This window comes from Callospermophilus lateralis, chromosome 2 (genome assembly GCF_048772815.1).
Source record: "Callospermophilus lateralis isolate mCalLat2 chromosome 2, mCalLat2.hap1, whole genome shotgun sequence".
In the NCBI taxonomy this organism is placed as follows: Eukaryota; Metazoa; Chordata; class Mammalia; order Rodentia; family Sciuridae; genus Callospermophilus; species Callospermophilus lateralis.
In genome coordinates, this window is record NC_135306.1 from 161,460,861 (window position 1) to 161,484,358 (window position 23,498).

Below are 23,498 nucleotides of genomic sequence, written 5' to 3' on the forward strand. Positions count from 1 at the left end.
ATCCAATGAAAATGAGATGAAGAAGTGAAAAAAGATCTCAGGAAAAAGTAAACGAGAAGATCAGCAAAGGAGCTCCAGCTAATGGAATTGTGTGAAAAAGAAAAATCTTGCAACAGAAGTAATGGTTAAATTATGATTCAAAAAAACTTTCTGGGAATGAGGAATATATTAACTACATCTTTAAAAGGACCCACCGTGTACCTGGAAAAATTGACCTAGAACAATGAAATCTGAGACACAATAACTTTTTAACTTGATAAGTTGGGTTATCATCATACTTCTGAAGGTAAATCATAGCAATAGAATAGCAATATCAAGATTTGATATCAAGCTGAGTTTTTCTTCAGTTATGGTGGTAAGAAAAAAGTGAATTTGAACATTCTAGAACTGATTGGATATTGTATTCATGAGCCATTGCGTTTATTAGCAGATGAGCCTAATCCAGCCAAAAGATCAGTGGGGAAACTTCAGCAAAAGAACTGTTAGTACTCAATACACTGAATTGTAAAATTAAGACTAAATAAAACAAGGATGGGGACATAGGTAGAAGAGAAATATGAAATGTCATATATATTGGACAAACTGTAAAGAATATCACATTTAGAAAGGGGAGAAAGTAAAACTAGAATAAGTTCACACATTTATGTGGATAAAGACAAAGGATACTTAAAACTGGCAGACCAGGAAAAAAGTTTAAGATGAAGACTAATAGAGGAACAAAAGGAATTAAGAGCATTAACAAAAGTGTAAAGGCAAAAGTAACTACTAGAGCAAAATCCCTAACCTTGCTAAATTCCAAAGAAAATGTTTAAAAAGAAAAAAAAAAGTAAAGAAAGGAACATAGGAAATATACATGTAATAATTATATAATAATGACTGAGATAAAACCAGACATAGTCAAATCAATATGAATGGGTTTAAATTGGTTATTAAAATTTTCAAGCAGACATCATTAAAATTTGGTTTAGGCAAAAAGTCTTCTGAATGCCTAAAATAAAAGGTGCAAAGTTTAACCCTTGTAGTAGAAATCTGGCAAGGAATGTATAAAATTAATCTGAAGTGAATAACATCAGGCAAACCCAAACTGTAGAATGTTTTGTAAAATGACTGGTCTCTGTTCTTCAAAACATATCAGTATCATGAAAAAAAGTAGGCTTTGGAACTGTTTCATATTAAATCTGAAGAGACAGGTAGTCTGTGACTCTGGATGAGATTCTGTACTACATGGGGAGAAATGCTACAAAGGGCATTGGTAGGGTAATTGGTAGAATTGGAAAATAGACTGACAAAAGTACATTGTCATTATTAAATTTCCTTAAGTTTGATAACTACTATTTATGTAAAAAAAATCACTGAGGTATCGAGGTAAAATTCTGAAATGGTTCAGAAAAAAATACATAATAATGCTGGGTTGGAAGGGGAATGAGGCAAAGGCAACAAAATTTTTAAAAAGTTGATGAGTTTGAGTAGAATATTTGAGTGTTCTCTAGTCTCTCCCTATCTATGAACCACTACACACATTAATTTAGAAAAGTAGCATTTAAGTAACATAACTTTCTCAAATCCCCCCCCCCACCTTTTTTAGACATTGTTTTACCAGTTCAAACTACTTGTGTTTAAAAAGCCTGGCAAATTTGGCATCAGTCCATTTTAACCTTAAGTGTGATGTCTTTGAAAGCTATTTTTTCCTCTGTTAGGTATTTACAGCATTTACCTATCTGCATTCTTAAAATATGCTTTAGAGACGGTGAAAAAAATTGTTTTCTAAGTGTATCCCTTCATATGACTTCCGGTAAAATGCTTGGACATGTGGAAAAACCCTACTATTTGTTTTTTTTCTCCCTTCTTAATGCTTCCTTCTGGTATGAGAATAATATAAAAGTTGGGATGAATTTAAAAGCCTTTGGATATTTTTTCATATTTTTATCTTGTTCCACAGTGAGGTACGTTAAATAATATGTGGATAGTAGTTTGATAAGTCTTGCTGGCTATTTTGCAACTAAATCTGTGTTACTAGATTAAGCTCCTTTATTTATTTTTGAGGAACAACTTGTTCTGTGTTAACAGAAGTTTTAAAGATACTTTGTCGTAATGATTCTTTTTTTTTTTTCTTCATACGTAATAAATATAGGTGAAGGAAAGAGAACATCAAATAAAATTTGAGATTATTTACCCAATCTTCATATGCTATATTGACTAAGTTTTTAATCATGAAAAGCCAGTGATTAAAAATGATTTTATGTCTCTTGATTATTCAGTAGTATTTATAGTGAGTTTCTTGCTTCTGTTTGTTACAGAGAAGAAAAAAATCACATGATTCTACTGGGTGAAAAATTCAGGAACTTTTATACCTTTTCCAATGCAGTATCTCACATGCAGTGAGACTTCACCATGGTTTTCAATCTTTATATCTAGTGCAATAGGAGATTACTTTTTGATCCTGACTCTTTTGTTTACGGATGATTATATGGTTTTTAAGCATTTGGATGGTGTGAATTTTTCAGAGGACAATGTTATTTACTGTACAGTTTTAAAAAGTTCTATTATAAGATTACATTTCTAAGAAGTATAGAATTACTTTTTAATGTAAAGATCAAGATTTTGTTTTAGGTTATTTAGCCAAATACCACAATGTAAAGTCACTAAAAAATAGGTAGAAATGACTGATATGCAGTATGAAGAAAAATAAGTTTTGTGCAAAAAGAAATACTATTTTTAAATTTAAGTTTTATAGTGATACATTATTTTCCTATTGAAAACTTTTTTCCCTTGATGTAATTTGTGGTCCTAATTTTCCAATCATTCTACTTATCAACTATTTTGATAATTCCAGAGTTTTTATATTTAGGAATTTTTGTTTACATTATAAGTAATTATAAAATAATTATATTTTTTTCTAACCAGGAAGAAGCATTGCATGCATTTATTCAGCCAGAGATCCTGGATGGCCCAAATCAGTATTTTTGTGAACGTTGTAAGAAGAAGTGTGATGCTCGAAAGGTAAATGCCACATAGAGATTAGTTCTTAATTACTTGAGATAATATTCAATATCCAATAGAGTCCCTCCTTTTTGTTTCTTTTTAGGGCCTTCGGTTTTTGCATTTCCCTTATCTTCTGACCTTACAGTTGAAAAGATTTGATTTTGATTATACAACCATGCATAGGATTAAATTAAATGATCGGATGACATTTCCTGAGGAGTTAGATATGAGTACATTTATTGACGTTGAAGATGAGGTAAATATTTATTATATTTCCTTTTTATAAAATATTTCTCATAAATCGACTTTAGTTACACATGCTTTTGAAAGAGCTGTTTGAAGTAAATTAAGAGTAGATGCCATTTAGATGGTCACCTTGATAAAAGCTTTTCTTATTTTCTAATGTAAACTTCTATAAAAAAAACAGATTACCTTTGTATAAACTTTTCCTGACCACCAAAAACTACATATCAGATATTCTTGTTTGTCAAAGTAATTTATGATAACTCTTCGAAAAGACAATAAGAATTTCACCTCTGGAATTTTTTCTTGATTGTGAGTAATCATTTCATAATTTATTAGTTATTGAAACTAGTCTGCCAGTGGGCTTTTTGTTTCTGATATATACTAAACATGGAACAAATATATATGAATGAATGAATAAAGAAATTTAAGTGGAATGAATTTAATTTCTTATATTAAACGGAGTATCTGAGTTATTTTCACGTAAGGTTTGCTAGCTCTTAAGTTAATTAGATTAAAAAGATATGAAATGCAAAGTGTTCTATTTTTCTTTTTTAATTAGTTTTTTTAAAAAAACTTTACTTAAATAGGTTGATCATGGGACTTTACCATACACATGAAATGATCATCAGTTTCTTTCTACTCATTGCTCTCCCAGAATTCTCTAGCGTTATTTAGTAAAAGATATAAAATATCCCACTCTATTCTTTTCAAAACTCTTTTGATTGTATTTTGTGAAATATGTATGATCTTTTAGCATAGTGGTTATAGTGATAAATCTTTTTTCTGTTTTCAAAACTACCATGAAACATTTTTTTCTGATTTAAATTGATTGCTATATTTATAAAAATGCCTTTTCCTAAGAGCTCAAAAATAATTTTAAACATTTATCAAGTTTTATTTAGTATTCTTAAGCACCAGGAGGCAGTATTGTATAGAAGAGCACATGTTTTGGGTTTAGCTGGAGGTTAGTTCAAAGCCTGTAATCCTAGCTACTTAGGAGGAGACCGAGGCAGGAGAATTTTAAGCTTGGACAACTTACTGAGACACTGTCTCAAAATAAAACTTAAAAAGGGCTGAAGATGTAGATCAGTATAGAGTGCTTGCCTATCATGTGCAAAGCCCTGGGTTCAATCCCCAATACCACCAAAAAAACCAGAGTAGATGTCAGTTCAAATCCTTGTCTTGCTTCTTGCCAGCTTCTTGACCTTGGATGATTGACATAACTTTTCTGAGCCTCATTTTCCTAATCTGAAGGATAATAATTTTTTTATAGCTATTGTGTGATGATGCCTTAGATGAAGTAGATGTTTCTTAAATGGTAATTGGCCAGATAACTTTTTAAAGGCTTAATTTAAAATAGTGTCTCCAACACTTTTTAATTAGAATAGCTACAAGAAATATGCTGATTTTTCAAAGGAGATATAATCTTTGTAGAATTTTTACTTAAATATAGATGTGTATTAGATCCATGTTTTAAATGTACTTAATGTATTTCTTTTAACCTAGATATAAAGTTTGGTAGGTTCTTACAAGGAAGTTCTAGGTAGAGTTCTCCAGAGAAGAGATATTTTGGCTTAGTTGGGGTAGTTTCAGAAATGATCTTTTTTGACTTAAAGTTCTGAAATTGGTTTTCACTACATTTTTCTTTTAACCAGACTTTCTTGAGGGAAACAGACTGCATACTAGATGCAGTTCCTACAATATTCATGAGGAAAAAGTTTGTTACTTATTGCTTAGTTGATTCTAGAACTTCTGTGCAATGCCTTATACATACCAAGAGTCTGTATCTTAGAAAATTCTCAAACTATTGAAATAAAAACATTTGGTATGTCCATAAAATATTAAAGAAAAGGGTTGTTTGGGAATTTCTAAGAATTATTCAGTTAAATTTGTGTGAATGTGATTTTTTTTAAAACCATAAAACATAAAAAAGTTATTTCTGCCTGTTGTACATCAGAATATAAAATTCTGAGGATAGATATGATGTCTTGTTTTTCTAATTATCTATAATACCTAACAGTGATAAACTGAATTGGACTTTTTGTTCAAAAAAAGAGAAGATACTCTCCTGGGATTTGAAAACAGAAGGAGCTCAGTTTGGAACTTAGTTTCTCTGCTTTTCTAAATAGTGCTTAAAGAATTGATAATTTTATACTATGCAATGATAAACATAAATGGGGTTTAATAGAATTCTTAATCACTAATTTGTCATTCAAATTTTAAGATAGAAATGCTATTAAAATACTCTTTTTACTTGTTTAATTTTACTTAAATCTGAATTTAAGAGAAATTTACTTACATACTTTTATTATTAAGGATATGTTAAATTATGTGAAAACCGTTAGAATGTAGGTAAGAAGTTTTGATGAATATATTTTCCTTTATTTGGCTTATAATTTTAAGATAATTTTGTTTTATTAAGAAATCTCCTCAGACTGAAAGTTGCACTGATAGTGGAGCAGAAAATGAAGGTAGTTGTCATAGTGATCAGATGAGCAATGATTTCTCCAATGATGATGGTGTTGATGAAGGAATCTGCCTTGAGAGCAATAGTGGAACTGAAAAGATTTCAAAACCTGGACTTGAAAAGGTACCTTTCATAGTTTGTGGGGTTTGCTTTTGGTTCTGGGGATTGAACCAGGGCCTTATGCTGCTGGTCAAGTGCTCTAATATGGAGCTACACTTCAGCCCCTTGTTTTTTTGTTTGAAAGAGAAAATAATCTCTGAGTTTCTTTATAATTGTGTAGCTGTTTTGAATCACACTCTTTGAAAGTTTCATTTTTAAAAATTAAGACTTCTTAAAGTTAGTTTTCTGTGTACATGTGCATGTATATAAGATCATAATTAAACTTAGAAAAAACCTACTTATTGGGGGGGACATTAATTTTTGGGAGACTGATCTATAAAATATCCTCCTCACCCCGCCACCCTCCACTCTTCCCCCCAAAAGAAAGGATGCTTAACAACCAGGAAACCAAGATCCTAGTACCGGCTCTGCCTTAAACACTGTAGCAAGTCAGCAAACCTTATATATCATCTGAGTTTTCTCATATTGCAAAATGAAAGTGTTGGACTTAATCTGTTGATTGAAAAATCCTGGCCATAGGAATACTTCTGAAAGAGTTAATAACAGAATTGATCTTTTAGAGGTAGCAGAAATTCAAGGCTCTCAGTCTTTTTTACTCTCCCACAATAGTCCTTAGACACTTTTGGAAAATGATATAGTTCCATGGATTATAATTTGAAAACCACAGATCTGGATAATCTCTGGGATAGGATTTTCTTTGTTCTATGTGAATGATTTTAAGGTTTTATCAAACCATTTCTTTCACATTCATGTATTCTGCTTTATTGAGGGAAGAATTACAGGTAAAAATGTCTTGTTCATGGTATGAATAATAAATCACTTGAAGTCTCAAATCTTAGAGTCATATTAAATATTTGGGGTCAGTATTTAAGAATGGGGTTTTACTAGAATAAATCTGTTACTAGATCAAGGCCATCATTCTCATCACTGTCACCATTATTCTTTGCCTTTTTTGTTTTGTTTCAGTTTTTATTATTTTTTTATTTTTTCAGTACTGGAGATGGAACCCAGGTTCTTATACATGCTAGGCTAGCACTTTACCACTGAGCTACACCCTTAGCCCATTTTATGTATTTGTTTTGAGACAGAATCTTGCCAAATTGCCCAGATTGGCCTTGAACTTGAGATCCTCCTCCCTCAGCCTCCAAGTAGCTGAGATTGCAGACATGCTCCATTGTGCCTGGCTTAGTATTATTTATTTATTTATTTTTAAATTTATATATAACCGTATATATAACAGCACAATACATTATAATTCTTATTACATATATAGAGCTCAGTTTTTCGTATCTTTGGTTGTATACATAGTATACTCACACCAATTTGTGTCTTCGTACATGTACTTTGGATAAGTAGGCCCTAATCTCCATCATGTGGGATTAGGTCCCAACTTCCTTAATAAGACTCTTGTGGCACAAGAATTAAAATCAAGAATCAATAAATGGGATGGACTCAAACTAAAAAACTTCTTCTCAGCAAAAGAAACAATCTGTGAGGTGAATAGAGAACCTACATCTTGGGAGCAAATCTTTACCCCTCACACATCAGATAGATTACGAATCACTAGGGTATATAAAGAACTCAAAAAGCTAGACACCAAACAAACAAATAACCCAATCAATAAATGGGCCAAGGACCTGAAGAGACACTTCTCAGAAGTTGATGTACAATCAATCAACAAACACATGAAAAAATGTTCATCATCACTAGCAATTAGAGAAATGCACTCCAGTCAGAATGGTAGCTATTATGCATACAAACAACAATAAGTATTGGTGAGGATGTGGGGGAAAAGGTACACTCATATACTGCTGGCGGGACTGCAAATTGGTGCAGCCAATATGGAAAGGAGTATGGAGATTTCATGGAAAACTGGGAATGGAACCATCATTTGACCCAGCTGTCCCTCTCCTCAGTCTATACCCAAAGGACATAAAAACAGCATACTACAGGGGCACAGCCACATCAATGTTTATAGCAGCACAATTCACAATAGCTAGATGTGGAACCAACCTAGATGCCCATCAATAGGTGGATAAAAAAAAAATGTGGCATATGTACAATGGAATATTACTCAACAATAAAAGAGACTAAAACCAATGCCGAATGTTTTCTTTGATATAAGGAGGCTGATTCATGGTGGGATAGGGAGAGGGAGCATGGGAGGAATAGACAAACTCTAGATAGGGCAGAGAGGTGGGAGGGGAAGGGAGAGGGCATGGGGTAATTAATGATGGTTGAATGTGATGATCATTATTATCTTTGCCATTTTAAATTACCTCATTCACCACAGATAGATGAACAGGAGTTGTTGTATAATGGATAAGTGGATACATGACTTAATGTAAAGAACCTTGCATTGTTGTAAGAGTTGGTAAACTATGATTTAAGAGCCCAATCTAGCCATCGGCCTGTTTTTCTGAATACTCATATCATCTGCAAATTAAGGCAGATTAATTTCTTCCTTTCCAATATGTATGCCTTTTTCTTGTCTTATTGTACTCAGTAAGCCTTCTAATACAGCATTAACTAGGGGTGTTGAGAGACCCCATCTTTGCCTTCTCCATACTTTAGGGAGAAAGCTTTCTGTCTCATACCATTAAGTATGATATTGACTCTACAGTTTTTGTGGGTATTCGTTGTCATATTAATTTATTCCTAGTTTGTTTAGTGGTTTTTTATTTGTTTCGTCATGGGGATTAGATGCGTTGATCTTGAATTCCATAGGTTAATTTTCTAATATTGAATTGGTTTATTTAACTAGAACAAATCCTATTTTGTTGTGATATGTAATTCGTTTTAGACATTGATGAATTTAATTTGCTAGTATGTTATAGATTTTGTATCTGTGTTCATGAGAGGCATAGGTGTGTAGCTTTCTAGTCTTGTAAAATGTTTATCTTGTTTAAGTAATGTTGGGCTCATAGAAAGAATTACGAAGTGTTCCCTCATTTTGGAAGTGATTTTAGAGAATCGGTATATTTCTTCCTCAAATGTTTGGTAGACTTCACCAGTGAAGTAATCTAATCTCCTTACTAGTTATACATCCATATGTTTTGATATATTTTGGTTTTGTTTTCATTTTTATTGAGATATTTTCTAATTTCTCATGTGACTCTTTGATTCTTTGTTTTTAAATGTCCTCATATTTGTGAGATTTTTGTACTTTTCTTTTTTAACTAATTTCTATCCAGTTTCCTTCACTTTTGAAGAATTATTTCTCTGAACGTATTATTCTAGGCTGCTGGTAATTTTTTTCTTCAACATTTGAAATATTTCACTATCCTCTTCTTGCTTGCATGCTTTAAAATGAAAAGTATGCTGTAATTCTTATCTTGGTTCTTCTTGAGGTAAGATGCTACTTCCCTTTTGGTTCCCTTGAAGACTTTTTCCCTTTGTTTTTGGTTTTAGGCAGTTTGAATATGATAAGCCTAAATGTGAAAAATCTTTTGTGGGTTTATTTGTTTCTTTGTTTGTTTGTTTGTTGGTTTTGTGAGGGGGGTTAGTGATTTATCCTGCTTGGTGTTTTCTGAACTTCCATTTCTGTCACTTGGTGCTCCCTGTTTTTGTGAGTATAGTTTTATTGGAACAAGCCATTTCCATTGTTTACATATTGTCTATGTCTTGTATAGTGCCTTAACAAGAACTGAATAGTTGTGGCAAACATCGTATGACCCACAAAGCTTAAAATGTTCACTATTGGACCTCAACATGAGAAGTTCAAATAATCCCAGGCTTTAATTCTGACATTGACAGAAACATTCTATATCACTTCGGGCAAATCATTTAGTCTCTGTGCCTCTCTTTTGGCACATTTTGGAGGAATTTGGACTAGATCTTTTCTGTTGTTCTACCCAAATCTAGAAATTTGTAAATTTGTTTGCCAGTACTGTGTTTGAAGTTTTATACCCTTTTTATTTTATTTAAGAGAATCTATCATTTTGTTAACATTAAAATAGAATAATAGATATGCTTTTATGTAATTTTATTTACAAATTATCATTCTACATTTTGATAAAATCACTCTTAGTCCCCTTTCTACTTTTTTTAACATGTATATTTTTTTTAGTTGTAGATGGACACATAGTATCTCATTTATTTTTATTTGGCTCTGAGGATCAAACCCAGTGCCTCACACATAGGAGGGAAGTGCTTTTCCACTATCTACAGCCCCAACCCCCCCTTTCTACCTCTTAACAATCAATTTTGACTTGGAACTTAAAGTGCTGTTCTTGAGAACCCTTAGTCTTTCATGTAGACCATATTATCTTTTGTTTATGTTTGTATATTTATATTTGGTTTATGATAGATATCTTTTATTTATATATGTATGTTTATGTAATTCTGATTTGGAAGGCGATTCAGTGTACCTTTGTTATCTAGAATTTTCTACCTTCAGAATTTTCTAAGGAAATAATTATATTTTGACTTTGCTAATTATAATGAAACTTTTAAAATGTATAGATGCAGGTTTTAAAGGTGTCTACATGTCATACAATATTATTCATATTATTCAATCGCATCCAGAGTTTGTCTCATCTCACATTCTTTTAAGGGAATTTTAATCTGTTTATTCACACTTTCAAAAGGTAATTTTTTAAAGATCTGATGCATGAAAAACCTATGATGATAAATTACATATAGTTTTGCATTTCATAAGTTTAGTGCTTTAAAAACAAATTCTGGATTGCAGGTAAATTCTGAAACCTCTGTCACTATGATAAATCTTAGTTTTAAAAATAAAATTTAACTACACAAGGAAGTTTTCAGGCATAATCAAAATTTGTTCTAGAAACTTCAGTATTAATTATAGTCAGTTTAAAGTTATTTAAGATAAACTGAATGTTATGAGACTTCTCAGAGGCAAAAATGCTTTTTCTTAAAGAATTAGGGCTGGGGCTTTAATAGCTTAGTGGTAGAGTGCCTGCCTCGCATGTGAGGGGCTGGGGTTGTGGCTCAGCAGTAGAGCGCTTGCCTAGCACGTGCAAGGCTCTGGGTTCTATCCTCAGGGCCTAAATATAAAAAAAAAGTATTAAAAAAAAAGAAAAGAAAAAAGAAGAAGGGGGGACATGAATAAGAGAAGCTCTAGTTCTTGTAGAAAAGTTAATAACACACAATGAGGGAGAGGTGGAGAATAGAAGTTGAATGAATGGAAGCGACGTTGGGAATGGGGAAGATAGTAAAACCAGACAACTTTCCTATGTTCATATATGAACACAACCAGTAAAACTCCATATCATGTACAACCAGCCACAAGAATGGGGTCCTAATTAGAATAAGTTGGAGCCCATGTATGTAGAATGTCAAAATACACTCTTATCATGTATATCTAAAAAGAACTTTTTAAAAAATCTGCTTGGTAGCAGCTGGGGAATCTTCTCATATCAAATTGCCTTTTTAACCTTTTTACCTTCCTTTTATTTCTATCTTCCTCCCTGTCCCTTTTGTAAAAGAATTACTGGTCTGCAAGATCTGTAGTATCTCCAAGTATCTTTGGACCTGTGAAGTGTCTGGGCTGCTGAAAGAAATGATAGCCATAAATATAAGGCAATTCGTTTGTAAATCATCTCTTTTTAAAATAAATCCCTTTATTTCTATTTTCTTTCAAAAACAACTTCAACATTGCTTTAATAGTCTGTCCTTCTGTGAAGAATTGTTAACTGAAGAGGACATTATTAAGAAATAATTTTATTATAGATATGATAGAATTCAGAATTCATTCTTAATATAAGGGAGAGATGTCAGATTAACAGATCATTCTATCACAGATACTACATAAATACATTAGAAAATGTTCCAAATAATTATGGCTCTTAGCTCTTTTGTAAAGGAAATAGAATCTTATTTGAATAAAAAACCAGTATTTCATATGAGATTTCTTGATGTTCACTGTGCATGTTAAAAATTGTTCTTAGCTGGTGCTTCTAATTTCAGAATGTTCTTTAATTTTTTACCTAAGTTCATATTTATAGATAAATATAGTTCCAAAGGTTATCGTAAAATTAAAATGTGAAGGAATACACCGAGTAAAATTTGTGAGATATAAAATTTTTTGGTGACTTGTCATTTTACTTTTATCTTAGGGAAGAGTTAACCTATGATAGGTAAGACAATATCAGTATCTCTGTATGTTAATAGAGATAAGGAAATAGTCAAATAAGGGTTTTGTGGTTTTCCTCTCTGAATTACTTTTGGTTTTTTTCCTCCCTCAGAATTCCTTGATCTATGAGCTTTTCTCTGTTATGGTTCATTCGGGGAGTGCTGCTGGTGGTCATTATTATGCTTGTATAAAGTCGTTCAGTGATGAACAGTGGTACAGCTTCAACGATCAACATGTTAGCCGGGTAAGGCGTCCTTTCAGATTAGTGCTCTGAAAGGCAGGAGTAGGGGTATTTCGAACCAACAATAGGGTTTATTTAAAATGGAAATATCTGTATAATGATGTTATCTCAAGACCTGCTTCAAATAAGTTTTTCATTTTCAGTAAATTTCTTGCTTTTGCTTATTGTAGTTCTTTGTTTTGTTTGAGCTTGTGAATGTTTCCCAAGATAGACTACTCATTTTTCTTTTGCCCTGAGCCCTCTCATGTGTTCCTTGTGCTTCATATGTCTTTAGGAACACTAGAACTGACTGGCTGGTAAACAGCCACTAATTATCATTAAATTTTTTAATTGATATCTAGTTCCTTTTTAATTGATATCTAGTTCCTCTTGAGGATCTGTGTAGCATTTAACTCTCTAATTAATAGATTGGATTATATATTGGCCTTAATTTAATAGTGCCATAGATTTTACAAAACAAAATAATATAACAACTTTTTAGATAACACAAGAAGACATTAAGAAAACACATGGTGGATCTTCAGGAAGCAGAGGATATTATTCCAGTGCTTTTGCAAGGTAATTAATTCTAGCTTCTCCAAGTATTTGTTCTCAAATATTAACCCCTGGGTTGTAAACCACAGCCCATGGGCCAAATTCAGCCCTTCTCCAGATTTTAGAAATAAAGTTTTATTGGAATACTGACATAGTCTTTTGTTCATATAGGTTGTGTTGTTGCTTTCACACTATAAGAACATATTTTGAGTAGTTATAACACAGACCATCTGACCTACAAAGCCTAAGGGTTTTTCTTTCTGGCTCCTTCCAGAAAAAAATTTTGTTGACTGACAGTTCTCATTTCAGTACATGGCTTTGTTGAACACTTTACTATGTTACCAAGAAGAGATAAAGAATTTTTTCATAAATATGTCTTTTAAAAAATGTAGACTTTCCTCTTTCTGGAATACTTTAAATTTTAATGTGTCCGAATAGTGGTATGGCTTTGTGATTGTTTGAAATTTAAAAACCCACAATTTTAAATGAATATTTGTTACTTTTTGTCCCTATTAATCTTTTTTTATGTTTCTACTAGTTCCACAAATGCATATATGCTGATATATAGACTGAAGGATCCAACAAGAAATGCAAGTATGTTAACTTACAGTTATTTGACTTGATTTTAATTATAATATAAACTCGTTTCTTTTACAAGTTTTGTAAACCCACGTAACCATTTTTAAATGATAGAACAATAGGTTTTTTAAATACTTGAAAGAATTAAAAAGACTTTTTAAAAGTAAGTGGTAAAAACACTTGGAAAAAAATTGAAATTTTTTAAGTATATTAAGCAACAAGGTTACACTTATTTTTCCTTAAATAAATTGGTATTTATTTTTATAGTAAGTTTTGAATTATGTGTACTTTGGTACAGTGGATAATAATTCCAGTCCTGTGTAGGTCCTCATAACTCAACCAGCTGCATGTCCTAGAGCAAGTTATTTAACCATTCTAAAATCTTTCTTTACACATCTGTCAAATGCATTAATAAAAGCATTTTGTGTGGTTGTTATAAAAATGAAATAACATTTTAAGAATTTAGCTTCATATCTTACATGTGATAAAAACTCAAATTTAGCCATTATTTTCTTCAATTTCAAGCTTTTGGGGTTTGTTAGTATCTAACAAATGGAATCCCTAGATGACCTGAAGCACTCTAGAAACATTTTTAGGAACTAGAGTGAAGTATCTTATTTTATTAAAAAGCAAGTAAGTTTGTATGACTCTAATATGCATCCTTTATTACATTTTTTTTATTAGTTACTCATGACAATACAATGATCTTGACATATCATACATTTGAATCAAATGGGGTATAATTTCTCATTTAATATATTTTAATGTTAGTAAGAATCCCAGAAATAATTCTAAATATAAAGTATATTTTTGTTTGTTTGTTTTTTGTTTTTTTACTTATTGGTAATAATTGCTTTTAAAATTACAGTTCTTGTTTTTTCTTGCTAATTTTGACTGATTCATTCAGTATTGTTAACAGGGTTGTGTATGAATATGTAGATACATACAGAGATGAAGTGTTTGCCCATATTCATTTTATAATTAAAAACAATCACTGCCTTTGATTTCAACATAGTTTTTTAGAAACTGTCATACTATTAGTAAATCTTTAGCATTACATTGTTTTTGTTCACATTTTTGTGAGCCCTCATCAAATTATGGAGTCAGCTGATAGAAGGCTTAGAACTTAATAATTTTTCTACCAAAAGTATATTCTAGGATCTGTCATACAGTAACTATTAAACAATTTAATGTAGACTTTACTATTTAGTGAGTTTTAAGAACACAAGTAATCATTCTTATTATATCATAAAGAAACTGTACATTAAAGACTAACTTGTTCCAGGTCAAGCTATCTGGAGGCTGACCCAGTTTTGTAATTTATGTATAGATCCAGCCTTTACTCCCCAAGCTCTAGTTTTGTTATAAAGCACCAGAGGGCGCTATATGGTATATAGTGAATAATTTTAAATTTATAACTCATTTCTAAAACCATTGCATTTTTACCTTTTATGGAGACATGATCCTTTGGTATCAGTTGTTCTTCTTATTTAATGATACTTGTATTATTACTTTGAGTTACATGTGAAGTTAAAATTGTTATAAAAGCTTCCTTAAAAAATAATTTGTATATAGGTCTTTGTAATAATTTTTGTGTATTGTGTTTTCTTTTAACTGGTTATTTTTCAAATGACAGTATGCAGAGAGGAATGTAATAGATAAAGTTATCAGTTTTGTCACTCAGCCTTATTTGGTTAGAAAGCAACTAAAAGATTACTTCAAGGACAAAGGAAAGATAATACTAGTGCAGAATAATAACAAATAGGTAGTATTTGTAGTAGTAGCAACTACAATAGCATTGGCATTTATCAAATTTTACTTTCTCCCAGACAATAATTGTGTGGGGTAGATGCTATTCAGGTGTAAAGAAACCTGAGTCTGGAGATGTAAACTTGCCCAAGGTCACACAATTCGATGGTGATGACACAATTTGAAATTAGAAATGGTTTTGTTTTTGAATCTTAGAGGGGCCTTTTCACTCTAAAATCTTAGTTTACATGCTCAAGGTCTCCTGGAGTCAGAAGCCATTTTCGGTGAATATGTGGCTTTTTAAAATATGAGCCTGACTAGCAATACCTCTTCATCTTTGCCTAGAATAAGTTTGTGTTCCAAGTTGAGGAAAGAATGTAACTGAAATACGTTTCCGTGAGTACAGAGTAATAGGATATGACAGGGAGCATAGTAGAAAAGCATGAACAAAAGAATCCCAATTTCATTGACACTGTCTTATCCTGTTTTTATTATGGATAGAATTTCTAGAAGTGGATGAATATCCAGAACACATTAAAAACTTGGTGCAGAGAGAGAGAGAATTGGAAGAGCAAGAAAAGAGACAACGGGAAATTGAGCGTAATACATGCAAGGTTAGATTCCATCAATTTTACTTTTAATTGAAAAGTGTTATTTAAATTTGCTTAACATTCTCATAACTTACTCATTTGATTGAATCTACAGACACTTATACAATCTTGATCATTAGATAGTACCAACTCTACTATAAAACCAAAATTGATTTGATTTGATATATAAAAACTCAGTAACATAATGATAGTGCTTAGTGCTGGTGAAGCTACAGAGAGGCGGGCATTCTCATATGCTGCTAAAAATTTGTTAAAATTTTTATGAATAGTATTTATCAAGAACCTTAAGCAAATGCATATTCTTTTATATAATTTTTCTTATAGAAATATTACCTAATAAAATGATGATACTTCATGACTAGAAGCATATTCATCTCAGTATTTTCCAAAATTGGAAACGACCCATACATTTATCATAGAGGATATTTTATCATTGAAAACAACCTGAATATTTATCATCAGAGGAATGATTATTACTTAGAATTGGAATGGTTATGATACATACTTACAAAGAAGCATACAATGTTTAACATTTTTAATTATTTTAAGACTATAGTCTCAGCCGAGTACAGTCCTCACACCTGTAATCCCAGGGACTTGGGAGGCTGAGACAGGAGGATCACAAGTTCAAGGCCAGCTTCAGCAATTTAGCAAGGCTCTAAGGAACTTAGCAAGACCCTGTCTCAAATAAAAAATAAAAAAGGCTGGGGATGTGGCTCAGTGGTTAAGCACCCCCTCGGTTGAATCCCCAATACCAAAAAAAAGAAAGAGAGAGAGTTACTGCAATTAGTGAGAAGTATGGATATAAAGAGAATGAGCCAGATTAGATTTTTTTTTTAATGACAGTATTTTGACATTAGGAAAAATGCTATCTATAAAACAATTAAGCTTTGACTCTTGATCCTAAGTTAATGATATTTTACATTTTCTAGATAAAATTATTCTGTTCACATCCTATAAAACAAGTAATGATGGAAAATAAATTGGAGGTTCATAAGGATAAGACATTAAAGGAAGCAGTAGAAATGGCTTATAAGGTATGTTTAGTTGCATTTATTTATCTTTGTATTTTTCACTTTAAATAATTGTTATTCATTAAATAATTGTTATTCATTGCATTTGATTATTGATAAGCTTATATAACATTATTATAATTTCCTAAATTTTTATTATAGTTAGTAGTAATGTAAGCTCTTGCAATAAATTTATAGCCCATTAATTCAGTTCTCTTTTATTCTTTTTTTCTTTTTTTTAATTATTAGTTGTTCAAAACATTACAAAGCTCTTGACATATCATATTTCATACATTTGATTCAAGTGGATTATGAACTCCCATTTTTACCCTGTATACAGATTGCAGAATCACATCAGTTACACATCCACTTTTTTACATACTGCCATACTAGTGTATGTTGTATTCTGCTGCCCTTCCTATACTCTACTATCCCCCCTCCCCTTCCCTCCCCTCCCATCCCCTCCCCTCCCATCTTCTCTCTCTACCCCATCTACTATAATTCATTTCTCTCGTTTTTTTTTCCCTTTCCCCTCACTTCCTCTTATATGTAATTTTGTATAACAGTGAGGGTCTCCTTCCATTTCCATGCAATTTCCCTTCTCTCTCCCTTTCCCTCCCCCCTCTCGTCCCTGTTTAATGGTGATCCTCTTCTCATGCTCTTCCTCCCTGCTCTGTTCTTAGTTGCCCTCCTTATATCAAAGAAGACATTTGGCATTTGTTTTTTTGGGATTGGCTGGCTTTACTTAGCATAATCTGCTCTAATGCCATCCATTTCCCTGCAAATGCCATGATTTTGTCATTTTTGAGTGCTGAGTAATACTCCATTGTGTATAAATGCCACATTTTTTTTTTTATCCATTCATCTATTGAAGGGCATCTAGGTTGGTTCCACAGTCTAGCTATTGTGAATTGTGCTGCTATTAACATCGATGTAGCTGTATCCCTGTAATACGCTCTTTTAAGGTCTTAGGGGAATAGTCCGAGAAGGGGAATACCTGGGTCAAATGGTGGTTCCATTCCCAGCTTTCCAAGGTATCTCCATACTGCTTTCCAAATTGGCCACACCAATTTGCAGTCCCACCAGCAAAGTACAAGGGTACCCTTTTCCCCACATCCTCGCCAGCACTTATTATTGTTTGACTTCATAATGGCTGCCAATCTTACTGGAGTGAAATGGTATCTTAGGATGGTTTTGATTTGCATTTCTCTGACTGCTAGAGATGGTGAGCATTTTTTCGTGTACTTGTTGATTGATTGTATGTCCTCCTCTGAGAAGTGTCTGTTCAGTTCCTTGGCCCATTTGTTGATTGGGTTGTTTGTTTTCTTATTGTTTAATTTTTTGAGTTCTTTGTATACTCTGGATATTAGGGCTCTATCTGAAGTGTGAGGAGTAAAAATTTATTCCCATGATGTAGGCTCCCGATTTACCTCTCTTACTGTTTCTCTTGCTGAGAAAAAACTTTTTAGTTTGAGTAAGTCCCATTTGTTGATTCTTGTTTTTAATTCTTGTACTATGGGTGTCCTATTAAGGAATTTGGAGCGCGACCCCACAATATGTAGATTAGAGCCAACTTTTTCTTCTATCAGGCGCAGAGTCTCTGTTTTGATATCAAGCTCCTTGATCCATTTTGAGTTAACTTTTGTGCATGGCGAGAGAAAGGGATTCAGATTCATTTTGTTGCATATGGATTTCCAGTTTTCCCAGCACCATTTGTTGAAGATGCTATCTTTTCTCTATTGCATGCTTTTAGCACCTTTGTCAAATATATCTCTTTTATTCTTCTTTGGAAAATATACTCAGTTTATTTTGAGAACTTCCTCACTCTGAAAGCCAGTTAATTATAATTAAAAACAAAATATTTATTTGTTCTTTCCAGTCATTTAGCAGCTATTTATTAAGTGGCTACTATATGAAGCATTAGAGATACCAGAAAAAGATGGTTACTACCCACATAGGGTTTATAACACATTAGAAAAAAATAGTATTTAAACATCCCAATTTGTGTTGATTTTATTTTTTATAAGCTAAATCAATAGTATATTGAAATAATTTATTCTGAGATCTTAACCAGGATAGAGATATTTGGGGAACATTATTCTAAGTGGAAAAGGCAGCATGCATGAAGCTCTGAGGTAAAGGAAGTGCTTGACATGTTCAAGAAACAAAAAGAAGGAGTACTGTGTTTACGTTATCTTGAATTAGAGCACAGAATAACAAAATAAATTATGATACCTTATAGGAATGATATTACATTTTGTTCTAAGGATTATGAAAAGTTACTTGTGGGGTTGGAAAGGTAAATAGAGAAGCACTCTTACCGGATCATTCAAAATATCATTTGTGGTTCTTGACAAATGAAAAATTTCCCTTTTCCATAAAAACCTAATAGAACTTAACTAAAGTTAGGCATTCATTACCTAGAGAAAAATTCTATACTTTATCATTTTGTATATTTTATATGTATGATTAGTTAGACAACTAAAAACAGCTCACAAGATAGCTGATCCTTTTCTCAAAGTGTGAGCCAGTGCATAACCTGTATCAGAATCACAATAAAAATAATGTTCTTATTTAAAAATGCTAATTTTTACAAATGAATCAGAATTTCTGTGTTCAACTTGGGAATAATGCATTTTAGACAGGTATCCCAGGGGATTCTTAGGTATATTAAAATTTGAGAACTGTTTGTATTATATACCTGGTCTTACCAATGTCGAAATTTTTACATTTTGTTGTGTGGCTATTTTAATTAATATCACTGTTCTTCTCTAGACTGTAAGCACATGAAAAGCGAATACTATTATGGTTTTGCTCATCATTTCATTTCTAATACTTGCCTGGTATATATTAGAGTCCAAATTGGGTGGGTATATAAATGAGTAAGTGAAGGAACAAACAATAAGATGGATGGATGGCTCTGGTTTTACCTCATTGTAGCGAAATCCTTTAAACCTAGTGTTGGACTTAAGCATCATCCCTGTAAAACAGGGGTAAAACCAAATTAGACTAAAGTGGAAAAAATAACTTAACAAAATATAATTTTACACAGTAAGTTCAATTAGTGTTATAGCTGTAAGGATAGTTCATCCATTTTTTAATATAGGAGGAAAAAAATATTTATCTCAAAAGTAGGAAGTAAAAGTTCATAAAGAGTCAAACAGAAAAGAGAGATCAATCTTATATACCCAAAATAGAGCTGCTTCTCTGGGGGTGGGAGGTAGTGAAATAGAGATCAAGGGGTACACACTAAGGCTTTCAGATCTTCCTTTACAGTCATAATCACAACCCCTTCATGGACATTGAATACTTCTTAGCAGTCCTACTATGTTTCTCCAGAAGGCTCGTTTCCCATTCATGAGATGTTGCTTCCAGGGTACATTATCTACTAGTGACATGAGCTAGAGGAACATCTATAAATGCAGTTCTCAAACTATGCTTTGTAGGTATTCTGGAGACTGATAGTAAAGGTTATGTCCATAGAGGAATGGATAACACTTGGAAGAATAGAAACCATAATCTTTATGATGTTTACTAGATAGTCAAGTTATCAATTCTGTTATATATTGGATCAAAAAACCAAAGATGCGTGTTCTACTTGGTTGTTGTTCTCCCATTGTGTTTAGTAATTACAGAACAGTAGATTGTAATATATTGATTTTGAGTCCATCTAAAGTTTAGAATGTTAATTTTTTCATATAAAAAAAGTCTTTATTGAGGACATGTGGAATGTAGCATTTGAATCATCTTTTTAAAAATCCTCTATTCAGGGGTTGGGGATTATTTAGCTCAGGGGCAGAGAGCTTGCCTAGCTGGCTCAAGGCAGAGTTTGGTCCTTCACTCTTGGGGGGAAGATATAACCCTCTCCTGATGGGGAGAATCACAGACTCTGGGACAGGAGTCCCTGTGTTTCTTATATGCTAGCAAAGCAATAAAACTTCTTTTTCCTTTTTCTTAAAATAAATAAATAAAAGTCTTTAAAATATGTTAGTGCATAGTATATGATTTGAAACATGGTCATTTAAAAATCACATTTAAGTTGTCTCCATAGCTTTGATGTCTTTGATTCAAATCATAACTACATAGATTTTGTTAAGACTATTGACTAATTAATAGGATTATCTCACACACAGGACTAAACACTATTATTTTTTTTCTCTTGCTTGGGTTGTTTTCTTCTAGATGATGGATTTAGAAGATGTAATACCCTTGGATTGCTGTCGCCTTGTTAAATATGATGAGTTTCATGATTATCTAGAACGATCATATGAAGGAGAAGAAGATACACCAATGGGACTTCTTCTAGGTGGAGTCAAGTCAACGTATATGTTTGACCTACTTCTGGAGACAAGAAAGCCTGATCAAGTTTTCCAGTCTTATAAACCTGGAGGTAAGCAATCTTATGCTATTTTTAGTTGTACTGGATTTAAAATTTTCACAAGAAAATGTTCTGTTTGTAGAAATAGATATAATTTAAACCTTTAAGTATATTCTTAACATTTAGAATAATTGAAGTAGTTAGCAATAAGCTTGGAAATGAATAACATCAGCAAGAAGTCTGCAATGGAATTTTTCTTCTCTACTTTGTAGTACTGAATCATTTGGTACTGAATAGTCCTATATGCCATAAATCCCTGAAATTAGCAGCTAATCTCTTAGGAGGATCTCACTCTTCCTGTTACCTCAATCTCTTTTCCTTGCTTCCAAAAAACTTATTGCCTGAACTTCTCTGTTTTTAGTGTCTTTTTGGAAGAGGTGGATTCCTAACCCTATCACTGTCCACATTTCCAGTCTCTTTCTACAGACCCCGGGAGGTTTTTGCTCTTTTTCATGATTTCTGTCATATTTCCTTAGCACATTTGCCCTTTTCTTTGAGAATGACTTGGAAAGCAAAGTATAATGCCCCTACTCTCTCCAGAGTAGTCCCTAAAGAGTTACATGGTCTTCCTCATTTCCAGAGTTTTCTTACTAGAAAACTGTATGTAAAGCATAATAAATAGGAGGAAAAAATCCAAGCATAATTTTACAAAATTCTTACTATTGTATCTTGACCCTAACTCCTGTCCATCAGTGGGAAGTCAAAATTCAGATTTGTGTTCTCTGATTTTTATCCCTGAAAGTTCAACTTAGAAATCTTATAGTGCCCTTTCATATTCTGTTCCTCTGTGGATCCTGCAGGCCTTCCTATTTTATGAAGGCTCTTCTTTCCAAAGTACATTAAATGTAATATTCTTCCATGGAACCCATCTTTCTCTCATGGGGGGGAATTTTATTTTTGAAAACTTGGTGCCTTTTGCAGTTGAACTCTGCTCTTTCTGTAGCATTCCCCTGAAGAACTTTCTTAACTAGATAGAAAAAAGGATGCGATTAAAGGATACCATGAGTCAGCAATAAAATCAATTAAAAGAAAAAGAACTGAGAATGTAACTACAAATTATAAATGTATAAAGTAATTTCTGTTATTCACTAATTATCATGAAGTCTATTTTATCATTTAGATTTAGCAACATGGGGGAAAATCTGAGCATTGACATTAGGTTAAAACAAAGTAACTATTAAATATAGTACTTGAAAATCATTTGTTTTCCAATAAAGTAAAAGTTTGGTTATAAACATGATCTCCGAAAAACATAAGAGAAAGCACGATTAAAGTGTAATGTGAAGGATTTAAGTAACAAAACAGATAAATCAGACTAGTTTTTTTTTGTGCAGAATTTTCCATGTGTTATAGAGGAAAAGGAGGAGAGGAAAGGAGGACTTTGATTATGAGCAAAGTCATAAATGGTTTAATGAAAGCTGTTTAAAAGCCACTGGGATTCTATATATATGTCCCCTATAGTATTTGTTTTGCAGTCTCTAGATATTTACATTCGTATTTATTTATATATATTATATTTATATATTTACATATATAATATATTTATATTTATTTAGTGCTATGGTTTTTGTTCTGAATTTGGAGCTTTAGAAGTTGATTTCAATTAATAATCCTCACTTTTCCCTTCCATTCTCTCCCCTTCCCATTTTTAAAAATTTATTCTAATTAGTTATACATGACAGTAGAATGCATTTTGACACATTGTACATAAATGGAGCACAATTTCTCCTTTTGTGGCTGTACATGGTACAGTCACACCTGGAGTATAATTATACATGTATATAGGGAATAATGCCCATCACTTTCCACCATCCTTCCCATCCCCACATTTCCTACCCTTCCCTTACTCCCCTCTGTATAATCCAGAGTTCCTTCATTCTTCTATCTGCTCCCCACACCCCATTATGGATCAGTGTTCACTTATCAGAGAAAACATTTGGCCTTTGGGTTTTGGAGTTTGGCTTATTTCTCTTAGCATGATAAATATTCTCTTAGTATAATATTCTCCAGTTCCATCCATTTATCTGTAAATGCCATAATTTCATTCTTATGTAAGGCTGAATAATATTCCATTGTGTATATGCACCACATTTTCTTTATCCATTCATCTGTTGAAGGACATCTAGTTTGGTTTCATAGTTTAGCTATTGTAAATTGAGCTCCTATAAACATTGATATGGCTGTGTCACTGTAGGATGCTAATTTTAAGTCCTTTGGGTGTAAACCGAAGAGTGGGATAGCTGTTGCAAAATGGTGGTTCCATTCCAAGTTTTCTGAGTAATCTCCATACTGCTTTTCATATTGGTTGCACCAATTTGCATTCCCATCCACAGTGATTTTTAATAATGTGCTTAATAAATTTGTCAATAGTTATGTTTTAGAAGGAAATAAAGCCATACATTTTTAAAAATCACAGTTTACTTTTGTAGGTAATGTATAGTGCAGAGGGCAAAACTAATACTTCGTAGTGAAGACTGC

The 23,498-nt window shown here is 32.4% G+C and overlaps 1 protein-coding gene across 2 annotated transcripts in view; it reads left to right on the forward strand.

The window, feature by feature from the left end:
- The window catches only part of Usp47 (ubiquitin specific peptidase 47), a 104,533-nt gene that overhangs the window by 62,806 nt on the left and 18,229 nt on the right, over positions 1-23,498 (forward strand). For both annotated transcript variants that reach the window (XM_076846895.2, XM_076846896.2), the window contains 9 exons: positions 2,905-3,000; positions 3,086-3,238; positions 5,651-5,818; positions 12,028-12,159; positions 12,638-12,714; positions 13,229-13,284; positions 15,520-15,632; positions 16,562-16,666; positions 20,825-21,032. In XM_076846895.2, coding sequence (XP_076703010.2) covers positions 2,905-3,000; positions 3,086-3,238; positions 5,651-5,818; positions 12,028-12,159; positions 12,638-12,714; positions 13,229-13,284; positions 15,520-15,632; positions 16,562-16,666; positions 20,825-21,032 — 1,108 coding nt within the window. The remainder of the gene's footprint in view (positions 1-2,904; positions 3,001-3,085; positions 3,239-5,650; positions 5,819-12,027; positions 12,160-12,637; positions 12,715-13,228; positions 13,285-15,519; positions 15,633-16,561; positions 16,667-20,824; positions 21,033-23,498) is intronic.